At 40.2% G+C, this 14,340-nt stretch overlaps 1 protein-coding gene across 5 annotated transcripts in view; it reads left to right on the top strand.

Moving 5' to 3' along the window:
- GOLGA4 (golgin A4) overlaps positions 1-14,340 on the top strand; it is a 63,727-nt gene that overhangs the window by 31,879 nt on the left and 17,508 nt on the right. For all 5 annotated transcript variants that reach the window (XM_063129910.1, XM_063129917.1, XM_063129902.1 and 2 more), the window contains 4 exons: positions 1,270-1,448; positions 2,417-2,548; positions 4,326-4,481; positions 9,725-13,956. In XM_063129910.1, coding sequence (XP_062985980.1) covers positions 1,270-1,448; positions 2,417-2,548; positions 4,326-4,481; positions 9,725-13,956 — 4,699 coding nt within the window. The remainder of the gene's footprint in view (positions 1-1,269; positions 1,449-2,416; positions 2,549-4,325; positions 4,482-9,724; positions 13,957-14,340) is intronic.

The following is a 14,340-nucleotide window of genomic DNA, read 5'->3' as shown; positions in this document are numbered from 1 at the left end:
TAGTATTTGATTATACGGCAGTTTCTGAATTTGCTCTATAAAAGAAGTACAGTTTATATCCGATATTATGCTAGTGGAAAATTGCAGGAGTTGACATTGTTCCGCTAGTGGTTGCACAACCACTAGCAGAACAACTAGCATGACTAGTGCAAGTGACATCTAACCTAATGAAGTCATAATGACTTGCAGGACGACTTGTGCAAGTGAAATCAAAACATTGATTTTGACATTTGCACAAGGATGAAATATGGGTTTCTGCAAGGGTTTCTTAGCACTAGAAGCTTTGCTATACGTTTATCTTTTATAGTACTGTGTGCTAAATCTATCACTAGGAGTGTAATCCTATGCACACTACCTGGGAGTAAGCCCCACCAAAAACAGTGTGACCGACTTCTAAGTAAACATGCACTGGAAGGCTCATCCCTGGAGCAAACTGATCTGTTGTGAAGTGCCTGCATGGAACATCATCCTTGTGGAAGAATGTGAAGTTACTGTGTTACAGATGCTATTTAAACAATTTCTCTAATGTGGTAATTTCCTTTTTTTCAAGTGGGGAATTTTTCCCATAGAAATTAATAGAAAGGTCACTGGTTGAGGATTTTACTATGCCAAAAATAACATTGATATCTGGTCTTTCAAGGCAGCTACCAACCAAATTTAAAGCATCCGTTAAAATAGCATGGAATAAAAGAAAACTAAGGTTATGATAGCAAATTTTCAGTAGATTTCCCCAGTAATTATGCACTGCACTGGCTAAATCCAAATCTATACAGCAGCATTTGACCTGTCTAATAAAGACATTAAAATGACATTAGTTGAGCTGGAATAAAATAAAATATTAAAGTTTTATGACAGTATTGTTGTTCATTATTCTTATGGAAAGAAACTTCTCATACTCCTATAAAAGCACTGGCATTCCAGTCATTTTTCACTTAGTGACACCTGAGAATTGCTAATCAAACATTACTTGAGTAGAATTGCTGGTGAATTCCCTTTTTCATACAACATTCTTGTTCAGTCCCTTAAGTGGTACAGTTGAGATATTTTGTTTTTTTAAAAAACACTAAATAGGAAGCAGAACTTAGTCCCTTGATTTCTGGGTTTTATTGTGTCAACATGAGGCCAAATTGCTCTTTCCGGACTGGCTTCATCATTTATCCTTAGATAATTCAATGAGAACATGACCTACATATCAGAGAATGTAATTCTGCCCTGGGCTTTTGCCGTATTATTTCATATACGTAACATCTTGTTTCTCCTTTTCCACAGCATTTGAAGAGCTTGAGAAGGCTCTCAGTACAGCCCAAAGGACTGAAGAAGTACGTAAGAAATTGCAAGCAGAAATGGATGAAAAGATCAAGGCTGTAGAAAAAGCAAGTGAGGAAGAGCGTGTGAGCCTTCAGCAGGAGTTAACAAGGGTAAAGCAGGAGGTTGTTAATATTATGAAGGTAAATGCAGGTCTGGAATTGCAGTACAAATGGTAATTGAGTATAAAGTTAGAATATAATCTTAATATTAGCAGAGCTCAATCTCCCTGTGTGTTTGGATGTGTGGGAGAGAAGTAAGTCATCAAAGGTCATGCGCTTGTTTGTTCCGCATGGACCTATGGCCCAATTGGAGACCACCAGAAAAAGAGCCTTCATTATGGTGGCCCCCATCCAATGGAATTCTCTGCCTTTGGAAGTCAGGCAGGAGCCAAAGCTGTGTTGCTTCCAGTGCCTTCCAGTGCATCATTATTTCAGGAAGCCTTCCTTGAGTAGTTTATCAAAACTCAGTTTTATCAGAACTCTTTCTTTTTGAAAATATTAATTATTTTAACTGTTCACCACTCTGAAATCTTTGGTTGTGGAGCAATATACAAATATTGTAAATGAAGAAATAAGTATACTAACAGTTTGATTAGAAGTCAAGCTTTACGCTGTTCAATTTGGCAGTGTAAACTCCTATCGGTCCCACCCAACACAATCAATTGTCAGGATTATGGTGGCTGTAGACCAAAATATCTGGAGGATACCAGTTTGGAGATAGCTGTTTTAAATATTTACAGTGCAGTCCTGTACACGTCTGCTCAGAAGTAAGCCCAGTTAAGTTCAATGAGATTTGCGCTTAGGTAATTCTGAATAGCATTGCAGCCTTTGTGATTTAATTGAAACTCTTTCTTTGGGTCTATTTTTAATGCACCAAGTAGTATTTCTTGCAAGATAGCAATGGGTTGGATCCAGGTTTAATCGCATTTAAAGTAGACCTATTGAAATCAGTTGGGGTTAGATTAGTCGTGATTAACTATGACTAAGTCTAGATCTAACCCATTATGTTAGTCACAATTGCATTTCCTATTTTCCTTTTCCTTTCAGCAGTATAGCACAGTAGCACTTCTATTTCTTGAGATCTTATATTTGTGGCTTTAAATTTGCAGAAATCTTCAGAAGAACGAATTACTGAGCTGGAGAAGTTGCATAAAAATGAATTAGCTAGCAAAGAACAGCTGTTGAATGATAGGCTACAGGCTCAAGATCAGGCATTCCAGGAACAAATGAAAGCAGCTCTTGTAAGTATCCCTGAGGGCTGAAGCAGACATGTCTGTTTATCTTGGTGTTTGTGAACTTGAACAAAATAGTGTGAAGGGGAGAGTGATCTACAGACTACATCATGTATTTATTTCAATATGTCTCTCTCTATGCACACTCTTTAGCAAAGCTTCTAGGGTGGCTTACAAATACAAAATAACATTTAAAAATAAAATATAGCAAATAACAGTATGTTAGGAAACTACGTTTAAAAACCTGGGGAAGAAGAAAAAGTCTTTCCTGTCATCGCTGTCAAATCCCTAGCGAAGGTTGCTACCACTCTGAAGGTTCTTTATCTGATCGCCACCCACCTTATCATGGATGGCAGGGGCACCTGATGCATCTGAAGATGATCTCAATACATGGGCAGCTTGGCAGGTGTTCCTTCAGGTACCTAGGTTCTCAGCTGAATAGGACTTTAAAGATAAGCACTAGCGCTTTGAATTATGCTTGGAAATGGACTAGAAGCTAGTTAAGTTTTTCATGCTAGTGAGATGTTTTTTCTCCAACTGGTCCCAGTCAATAGCTATTTTGAACTAATTGTACTTTCCAAACAGTCTTCAAATGAAGCCCCACATGCAGCACATTACAGTCAATTGCAGGTGTTCTACGGATATCTCTGGAATTCCGATCATACCATTGCCACATTTGGAGGATTTTGGAGACTTATCTATTTGCTTTGTTTAATTTAGTTGTGGTATTATTTTTAACGCTGCCCACCCCCACCCCCCAAGCTTAGTGCATAGGAATTACATAAGCTAGAGATTCCAGAGATATTGTCCAGATATCACTGTAATGTGAAGCTGAAATTATTATTAGTATTATTTATTTATATAGCACCATCAATGTACATGGTGCTGTACAGAGTAAAACAGTAAATAGCAAGACTCAAAAGCACATATTATTGCTATTTCAGATATGGGCCTGATTTATTCCACATATCATATGGAATATTTATTTATTTATCACATTTGTAAACCACCCAATAGCAGAAGAATAAACATTTTACACCCCATAGAAAGATAGGTAAAGGGGGATGTGCTGAGGAGAGGTTGCAGTTTTCTCACACTGGAGCCTGTCCCCTAGGCCCTATTACTATTTGCCATATGTGCATATTTATTTATTTATTTATGTATTTATTTATTGTATTTTTATCCTGTGCTCCTCAGCTAAAAAAGGCTCCCAGAGCTGCTTCCATGCAATCAGTAAAACAAGATGGTGCCTGCCTACTGGCTTACCATCTAAAAAGACATGACAAACAAGGAAAAAGGGAAGGGAAAAGCAAAAATTAAGTTATCTTTCAGTGGGACTGGTGGAATGGCCCTGCCTTCCCCTCTCATCTACCTTTGCACAGCATGCTGGGATGCCTGGTGGTGTCAGTTAAGGGTTGAGGAGCCTTCATGGGGCAGGTATTTCAGCATGGCCGGTAGAATGGACCTGCTTCCTTCACATCTCCATCTGCAATAGTATATAAGGTTAGATAAGGGTCAATAGATTAACACCCCCAAGTCTAAGTTTATTGCTGCCATTTCTTCATTCCAATTACTACTCTCTACACACAAAAACATAACTTTCAGGTTCCTTGGTGTTATATGAACATTTAAAATTAGGATAATTTATGGATTTTTAATCAGTTAGCTTGTATTATATATTACCAAATGTGGACTTGAGAAAAACAAAAAGCCAATGCTCATAGTGCCTCTGATAAATCAATAACTATACAGTATTTTAAAAACAAAGTTGTAATTCTTGACACAGGAAAAGTGCCAGAGTGAACATCTACAGATCATACAAGAAAAAGAACAGCAGGACTCATTAGCCTTAGAAGAATTGGAATTGCAGAAAAAAGCAATTCAATTAGAATGTGACAAAAAACTCAAGGACATGCAGCAAGAAACAGAGACCTTCAGAACTGTAAGGAAAAGCCTTGTAAACCTGTTTGTTCTATTCTCATTTGAATCTAAATGATAAATGTTCAGGTCTCCTGTGAGCAATTTGGGGATGGAGCTCCGCTTGTGGCTCGTTGGATCCTGGTCCATAATGCAGAAGAGACTAGAGAATCGTCTGAGGAGACAACAAAGGGGGCAGGACAGTGTCCGTTGCTGTTCTGTGAACATCACCTAACATAGTGGCACTAAATAAATTTGTTGAATCTAGGCATGTAAAATCCAATCCATCTGCATTTCATGGATTGTCATGTGTCTTTCATTCAGTTGAGCGCTCATTGATGGAATTGGATTTGTTTCAGTCCTCCCCAAAATGTGCAAATGCCCCTCCCCCACCCAAATTAGCATTATCACACTTTAGCCTGTGGAGGAAATGCACATTTCATCCAGTGTTTTTTTTATTTTACATATTTTTCTATGACTAAATTTGCATAAAATTCTGGAAAGTAAAAACAAAACAAAAACTGGTCCACAAGCCTGCAGAATCTGTGCAATTCGGGAAAAGCAGGTCTGCTGCAGGATCTGTAGATTGGAATCATAGAAATCTGAACTCATTTGATTCATTGGCAGATTTCTCTGTGACATCTCTAGTTGTATCATGGGGAGAGTAATCTGTCCTCCCATCCTCTGTTTACAATGCATCCTTTCCTTCATCTCCTGTTTCCCTTGATGGGCCTGGGAACAATATAGTAAGGCATATGATTGCCATCCCTGTGTTAATTAGCAGTATTTATGTTGAGGAATCTGTTACACAGCTTTCAGTTTTTTGTAAGCAGTTTCTTTTTTCCTCCTCCTCCAGGAGCTTTAAATGATTCAATAGGTGAATGTGTTGTATGTTTTTCTTTTTTTAAAAAAAAAACCTTGTGAAGCTAGTCTCTTAGCACCAGAGGGCTGTGCGTGTCAGAACCTAGGTGTTCTTCTTCGTGGTCTCTGTGCATCACACATATGGGCTCTGCGCCTGCGCAGGGCCAGCTCCGGAAACTTCACTAACTGAAAACCTTTTTAGGCGGGAACCCCTCCCCCACCGTCCACTGAGCATGCTCAGGGTTTCCCGCCCTATCTCCTCAGTTCTCTTCAACCGCCTGTGGTCAACAGCGTTCTTGGAGACTTCTTAGTTAGGTACACTTACCTTTAGCTGGAAACGGTCATTTTTTCTTCCTTTTTCTTCCTCTCCAGTTTTCTGTCGTTTCTATATTAAAAAAAATAAAATCTTATATTCTTAGTTAGTTGTTAGTGCCTATGGCACAAACAGGACTTTTCAAAAAGTGTTCATCCTGTGGACAGAAGATCTCCCAGACGGATGGACATTCGTTGTGTTTATTGTGCTTGGGAGAAGCTCACGTAGTTGAATCCTGCGTGTTTTGCTTGAAATTTGCTTGAATACTTTACGGTTCCGAAGCGAGATGGGGGCCTCCGTCCTATTTTGGACCTCAGGGAACTCAACAAGTTCATCAAGCCCAAAAAGTTTCGAATGAGCTCTTTAGCAACCATCTTACCTTTCCTCTCCAAAGGGGACTGGTTTACAGCAATCGACCTCAGAGATGCGTACTTCCACGTCTCGATTCACAACGATCATCGCAGTTTCCTCCGGTTCATTATAGGGGAGGACATCTTCCAATTCAAGGTGCTCCCTTTCGGCCTTTCGACTGCCCCCCGAGTTTTTACGAAGTGCATGGCACCCGTATGCGCCCACCTCAGGACTCGGGAGGTAGAGATATACCCATATCTGGACGATTGGCTGATAGTAGCAAGTACAGAACAGGAAGCCATTCACAGCACCTGGCTCACTGTCGACCTCAACAAATTAGAGCTATACATCAACGAGGAGAAGTTGACTTTCCAACCTACCCAGAGGATAAAGTTTCTCGGAGCAATCCTGGACTCAATCCGCTCCAGGTTACTTGGATTCATGGCAGCAACGGTGAGTGTCATACTGTGGGCACGCCTTCATATGAGGCCCCTGCAGCTGTGGCTCCTACGGGAGTACGACAACACAATGGACGCGCATCGGGTCAGATTGTCACTCCCGGCGACTGTGAAGGAGACCCTTCTCTGGTGGATAGACTTGTCCAACATTATGCAGGGTCTAGACTTCCGACCACCGGTCCCATCCAAGCACCTAGCAACGGATGCATCGCTGACGGGTTGGGGTGCCCACTGCGGGAAGTTAATGATACAAGAACGCTGGAGTCCTGCCAACAGGCAAAGACACATAAACGTTCTAGAGTTAATGGCCGTGCAGAAGGCACTGTGCGCTTTTCAACATACTTTATCAAGCCACGTGGTCCAGATCCGTACAGACAATATGGCGGTAGTCTGGCATATCAACAAACAAGGGGGAACTCGGTCAATGGACCTGATTACCCTGACCCTACAGATTTGGCACTGGGCGATTGATCACGGCATGACTTTATCAGCCCTTCATAACGCAGGCCAAGACAATACTTTGGCGAACAATCTCAGCCGCAGTTTTGTAGATACTCACGAGTGGCAGATGGCAGAGTCTGCACTTCCTATAATTTTTCAGACGTGGGGAAAACCTACTGTGGACCTATTCGCGTCCCCAGAGAACACCATCTGCAGTCGCTTCTGCACTTGGGCAGGTCACGGAAGAGCGTCCCTAGAGGATGCTTTCCAAATGTCCTGGTGGGGACAACTGCTATACCTGTTTCCCCCAATACTTCTCATCCCCATGGTGATAGTGAAGTTATGCAAGGACAATTCCAATGCAATACTAATCACACCCTGGTGGCCAAGGCAACCGTGGTTCATACCACTTCTCAAACTGTCCTTAGCGGAGTACATCAGGTTGCCCCAATGTCACAACTTAATCTCCAAGGGGAAAGGGCTCATTCTTCACCCGGAGGTCAAGTCACTGAACCTAACGGCCTGGAGGATACGACAGCGTTAGATCGTCAATCCTTACCCCTTGATATATGGCACATAATCCTAGCAGCTAGAAAAACAGCGACTAGGAAATCATACGCTACCAAGTGGGAAGCCTTCTCTTCTTTTGCCTTAAGTAGGAATGAGAATCCCCTTTCAGCACCTATTTCCACCATCCTTGCCTTCCTCTTTTCCTTGTTTAAAAGAGGCCTTAAGTTTTCCTCACTTAGAGTGTATCTGGCAGCAATTTCTGCTTCACATCTATGGATCCAGGGGTGTTCGGTCTTCACTTACCCATTAGTTAAGCGTTTTATGAAAGGAATGAAGAATACCATTCCACCCGTACGCTCCTTTGTTCCCCAATGGAGCCTTTCCGTAGTGCTCAAAGCATTGTCTGGCAAGCCTTTTGAGCCGCTGGCAACTACAGATTTTCGTTTATTAACTTTCAAAGTTGTTTTTTTAGTTGCCATTACGTCTGCTAGACGTTCATCAGAGCTAGCAGCAACTCCACATAGACCCACCTTATACAGTTTTCCATGCTGACAAGGTGGTCCTTAGACCGGACCCAGCCTTCCTCCCAAAGGTTGTGTCATCGTTCCACGTTGGTCAGGATATCATTCTGCTAAGTTTTTTTCCTTCGCCGACATCTCCACTCGAGTCAACCCTTCACACATTGGACGTTAAACGCGCCCTTGCCTTCTATCAGTCCAGAACAGCTTCCTTTCGGAGATCCCAACGACTTTTTGTTTGCTATGGTGGCAAACAAAAAGGACTTCAAGTATCTTCGCAAAGAATATCTGCATGGGTTGTACAGAACATTAAATTAGCCTATGAACTTGTTGGCCTTCCGTTAGAGGGCAGAGTACGCTCTCACTCCACAAGGGGAGTTGCCACCTCCACGGCATTTGAAAGAGGGATTGCCATACTGGACCTTTGTAAAGCGGCCACCTGGTCAACACCTCTAACTTTCGCCAGTCATTACCGCCTGGACATCAGAGCACATAGAGACTGTGCTTTTGGGCGTGCCATTTTATCGGCGATACTTTGAACTACATTTCTCATCTGACACCACCCGCCTCCGGTAAGTCAGCTTGTTATTCGCCCATATGTGTGATGCACAGAGACCACAAAGAAGAAAGACAGGTTGCTTACCTGTAACTGTAGTTCTTCGAGTGGTCATCTGTGCAGTCACACAATCCTCCCACTGTCCCCACTATGGTGTCATTCTTGATTACGTAGTGGTTTACCTCAGTGAGACTGTTTAGGCGGTTTCAAGAACTGAGGAGACAGGGCGGGAACCCCTGAGCATGCTCAGTGGACGGTGGGGGAGGGGTTCCCGCCTAAAAAGGTTTTCAGCTAGTGAAGTTTCCGGAGCTGGCCCTGCGCAGGCGCAGAGCCCATATGTGTGACTGCACAGATGACCACTTGAAGAACTACAGTTACAGGTAAGCAACCTGTCTATGGTGGGCCAGGTCACAATGAGAGGTTGGGATATGAGGTCAGAAGCAGCGTGCAAGTCTGATCAGACACTTTTAATCTGATAAGTGCCCTGTGCAATTAATGACGGTATGCCACATTTACCATCATAGGATGGTCAAGTCTGCCCTGAAAGTTTATGGAGTCTGGAGCAGATGGAGTGCTGAGGACCCTTGGCCCCCTACAAGGGCTCATGCATGTCTGGGCCTCTGGAAAGCAAATGTGGCAGGGCTAGGGCAGGGAACTACTTGCATCTCAGGGACCTGGTGCAAATTGTCCCAGTTCCTCCCCCACCCTCCAGTGGGTAGGTACACAGATATGGCCAATTTCACTTCATGTGAGGAATATTCTTTTGTTTCTGGATTTCCTTCTCTTAGTCATACTCAAAAGGTTCAGAATTTGTTTGTGCCATTGTGTGGTGTGATAAAATTTGAGAATCCTTGCTCCTGTTCTACTGTAGAAAATAAAATTTCTTCCACTTCAACAAGAAAAAGCGCGATAGTTCTAAAAGATTTCCCTTGGCTTTGGGTCGAATAATATTTCCCCTTCTCTATACATATGTAATTGGCATTTATTAATGGCACAATTCCACTTTTAATTTACATTTGAAGTTATATTGATCTGAATAGGAGATAGCTTGCATATGTTTAATGCTCCCATTGAAATCATGAAGATTTTGAAGTGCTAAAGTTTGGATGGATCATGTTCTAAGATTATAATCTATAAGAAACTTTTGGCAATATCTTATTTGACACTACAGCTAATGTAAATTACATTGCACTTGTGTAAATGACTTAGTGGAATGCCAACATGATATTCATCCTATTTTTCAACCAATCTTGTTAACAGAGAATTCTTGAGTTAGAAAGTTCCCTTGCAAAGTGTTCACAAAATGACAAAAACCAGATAGAAGAAATGAGTTGTCAGATAGAATCAGAAAAAAACAAGCTGAATAAAGAAGCTACTGCTATGGTTGAAAAACACAGAGAAGAGCTTGAGGCTGTGAAGCAACAGGAGCAAAAACTTTGGAGAAAAAAACTGGACACATTAATGCAGCAGCAGCAGTCAGAAATGCAGAAACTGAAAAGGCATCATGAGGAAGAAATGACTAAAGTACTGAACGAAAAAGAGGCTGTATTTCATGCTCACATAGAAGAGATGAATGAGAGAACTCTAGAAAAGCTTGATGTGAAACAGACAGAGCTTGAAGCACTCTCTTCTGAGTTATCAGATACATTCAAAATTCGTCAAGATCTTGAACAATGTCTGTCAAAGTTAAAAGATGATGCAGATCAAGCAAAGCAAGATTTTGAGGCAAAGTTAGAACAGCAGAAGAATCATCACCAGGAACAAATTGAAGCTATTTTTAAAGACCAGGAAGTATCAGAGAAAACATTTAAAGAAGAAATTAATCAACTTAAGCTACTTTTGGAAGCAAAAGAGAAATGCCAAGAGGAATTGGAAGAGCAATTGAAAAAATTAAAGGAATCTCTAGTAAAGACTGAAACTGAATGTAAAGAAATGTCTGCAGAACTAGATGTCCTACGTCAGTCCAGGGATGACAGTGCCAGAGAACAGGCAAGCATTTATGAACAGAAGTTAACAGATTTGCACCAAACTTTGGCAAATGTAAAAGCTGAAAAATTGCACCTTGAAGAAAAGATTGTAAAAGCTGAACCCCAACTGAGTGAAGTCAAAGCTGAGTTAGACTCTCAGATATCCCAGGTACACAATTTGAAATCTGAACTGGAAGAGCAAAAGAGAGAAAATATGCAGAAAATCTCCTCGCTGACAGAACAGTATGACTCACAGTTAAGAGACCTTAGAGAAGAGGTCAGTCAGGCAAAGATCCATTTTACTGATAAGGAAAATGAACTTAAACAAATGAAGGGGCTCTTGAACCAACAAATTGATGAGCTTAGACAGCATTTGTCAGCCAAAGAGGAGGAAATGAATGTTTTAAAAGGAGAATATGAAATCAGATTGAGAAATCAAGAAACAGAAACAGAGAAAGTTAAAGAAAAAGCAAAGGAGATGCAAGTAATATTCAAGAAGAAGCTTTCAGAGCAGGAAGCAAAACTGAAAAAGGAGATTGAAAACAAACAGTTGGAGCTTAGTCAGAAAGAGAAGCAATTCAATTCAAAAATATTGGAAATGGCTCATGCCAGTTCAGCTGGAATAAATGATGCTGTGTCAAAACTGGAGATGAATCAGAAGGAACAACTAGAAAGCCTTGCTGAAATTCACAGACAAGAACTAGAAAAAGTTGTAGAAACTTGGGAAAAGAAACTCAGTCAGCAGGCTGAAGAACTTCAAGAGAAGCATGAAATGGAGTTACAAGAAAAAGGAAAAGAATTAGGGGATGTGAAACAGAAATTGGCCACCTTCAGTGCTGAAAGAGAAGGGAGTAATGCAGAGATTACCAGGTTAAGGGAAGAACAGACAAAGCAGAAGAAATCTATGAATGAGCTTCAAGAGCAACTTCAGCAAACGTTAGCTCAAATGACTATTTTGACACAAAAAGAAACTGATCTAAAAATGCAATGTGAAAAATTAGAGGATGATCTTAGTTTGTCTTTGAAGGACAAGATTGCGGTTCAGGAAGATCTTAGTGAAATAAAGGCAGTAAGAGAAAAAGAGAAGAATAAAGTTAGTGAACTGGAAGAAAAATTGAAAATATCTGATGAGCACCTCCAGGCTCTAAAACTGTCAAATTCTAAAGAGCATGAGGATTATGAGAAAATTCTTCATGACAAAAATTTGGAGCTTCAACAACAAAAAGCTGAATTTGAGAAGTTTTCAAGGGATACAGCCACACAACTGGAGGACTACCAGCAGAAAGCAGAAACTTTACTGCAAACAAAAACCACTGAACTGATTGAAAAATGCAGGGATAAGATTTCTTCAGTAATTGCTAGGGTTGCACATTGTCAGCACCAGGCAACAAAAATTAAAGAAGCAATATTCACTAAAACCTGTCAAATTCCTGATCTAAAAGCTCAACTTAAACAAATAAGAGAGAGTCATGGTACTTTAACAAGCTGTTTACACGAGTCAAAGGAACACTTGCAGGAAAAGGAAAACTTGTTGATGTCTATGAAAGTTGACATTGAAACGCTTGTAACAGAAAAAGAGCAATTGCAAAAAGAAGGAGGGCACCAGCAGCAAGCAGCAACAGAGAAAGAAACTTGCATCACACAGCTGAAGAAAGAATTATCTGAGCATATTAATGTTTCCACTTCAATGAAGGAGGATCTGAATGAGAAAACTTTGGAGATTGTAGACCTTAACAAACTTATCAGTGAATTAAACCTCAGACTTGAAAATAGCATATCAGAAAAAGATGCTGCTACAGCATTGTTAAACAAGCAACACAAAGAGAATAGACTGCAGTTACTGAATGAGGTGCAGGAATTGTCTTCCAAAGTTGAAACACTTAGTCAGGAAAAAGCAGCTGCTCTTGAACAGGTAGACCACTGGATGAACAAGATGTCAGAATGGAAGAAGAAAGCTCAGTTGAGATTTACACAGAACCATAATACTATTAAGGAGTTACAAAACAAGGTTGAATTGAGTAATAATCAAGCTAGTGAAAAAGAAGAGGAATTGAATAGAATGAAGGAAGAGTGTGATAAACAAACCAAACATATAGAACATTTGAAAGGCTTAATAGAACAAAAGCAGAATCGAAGAGACAAACAAGAATCTGATTTGGTTGCTGAGTTAAAAATTCATACAGCAAGAATTGCTGAGCTAGAAGAACACATTGCTCGGAAAACAGCAGAGAATGATTCTTTAATGGATGAACTCAAAAGACACAATGAGCAGGACAGTGAGCAAAAAGAATTGGCACAAAAGCTTGAACAGGCTCAGGTGGCAGTTGTGGAAAAGGATAACAGGCTTAAAGAGATGGAAGAAAAAGTACTACTCTTTGAAAAGAAAATGCAGACAATGGAAATTGACTTTAAGGAAAAATCCAAAGAATTTGAAGAAACAAAAGTGGCTCTAATGAAAAGCAAAGAGGAAGAGTTAAAGGCTTTAGAAGAGAGGCTTATTTCAGAAACCACTGCTAAAATAGCAGACCTGAAAAAAAAGGCTGAACAAAAAATTGCATCCATTAGAAAGCAGTTGACATCTCAAATGGAAGAAAGGGAACAGCAATATAAACAAGATATGGAAAAGCAATTGCAAGAAAAATTACAAGGCAAAGAAAACATGATTATGTCTTTGGAAGAAAAAATTCGATCAATAGATTCAGAGTTAGAAAAGGAGACGATACAGAAAGTGCAAGCCATGCAAGTTTCTACAGAGCAGGAGAACATGCAACAGATGTATGAATTGAAAATTGATACTTTACAAAAGGATTTATTGGAAAAAGAGAGACTACTAAAGATCTACGATAAAGAACAAAAAAAATGTGGAATTTTAAAGCTAGAGGCTCAGAATCAACAAGAGGAACTCCTTAAAAGGAAACAAGAAGACCAGATCATAGTTGAAAAGCTTCAGCAAGAGCTTGAGGAGCAAATTAAGAATCAGGCTTCATTGCTTGAGCAACACACAAAAGATGATAGCGACTTAGCAAATATCAGAGAAGAATTGAAAACCAAAGAACAAAAACAGCAAAAAATGGAGAATGTGATTAAAGACTTGCAAAAAGCCCTGCAAGATAAGGAGAAAGAAGAGCAGTCTTTGCAGCAAAAGATACACAGTTTTGATGAGGATGCCATGAAAGAGAGAGAACTGCACAAAACTGAGATGGAAGAGTTGATTTCAAAATATGATGAGAAGTTGCAGGGACTCCAACAGCAGCTGGATGAAAGAAGTGGCCTTACAAAAGCTTTAGAAGAAAGCACAGAAGAAAAGACTAGATCAATCCTTGATCTTCAGAAACTGCTTGATGATCTGCAGATGCAGCAGAAGGATTTGCAAGCTAAACTGCAGGAGACTGAGCGGGAGAAACAGAAACTGCAGAAAGATCTGAGTAAGCTGCATAAGGATTTGCGGACTCTGCGGAAGGAGCATCAGCAAGAGCTGGAGATAATGAAGAAAGAATCTTTGGAAGAAATGGAACAAAAAATAAAGTAAGTTCTCATCAGTTCTTTTAAAATTGCCATTAGCAACTTGTATGAATACTAAAACTGTATTAAATAATGAAGTTGGCTTTACCCAACTTTGTACCCAAACAGTGGGTATAAGAACCCCATATATTTTTTTAAGTCAAATTCATACCAAACGCTATGGAAAATGAGTCATCAGCTCATTTTGGACAATCATATCTCGGTTTAATAAGCCAACATATGTGCAAGTCTTTTGCTCACACACAGGGACTCTTTATTTCTTCCTCCATGGAGTGAGTGATCAAATCATAACTCTCTAAATTATAATAGTTTCCTGTTTTATCCAAATTGAGACTCTATGTATACCAGCTTTGGAGCAATACAAATATAAGATTGCAATAAAATCAG

This window comes from Elgaria multicarinata, chromosome 1, assembly GCF_023053635.1.
Source record: "Elgaria multicarinata webbii isolate HBS135686 ecotype San Diego chromosome 1, rElgMul1.1.pri, whole genome shotgun sequence".
Lineage (NCBI taxonomy): Eukaryota > Metazoa > Chordata > Lepidosauria > Squamata > Anguidae > Elgaria > Elgaria multicarinata.
Note: the sequence above shows the minus strand (reverse complement) of the source record. Positions and strands in the feature narration are given on the sequence as shown.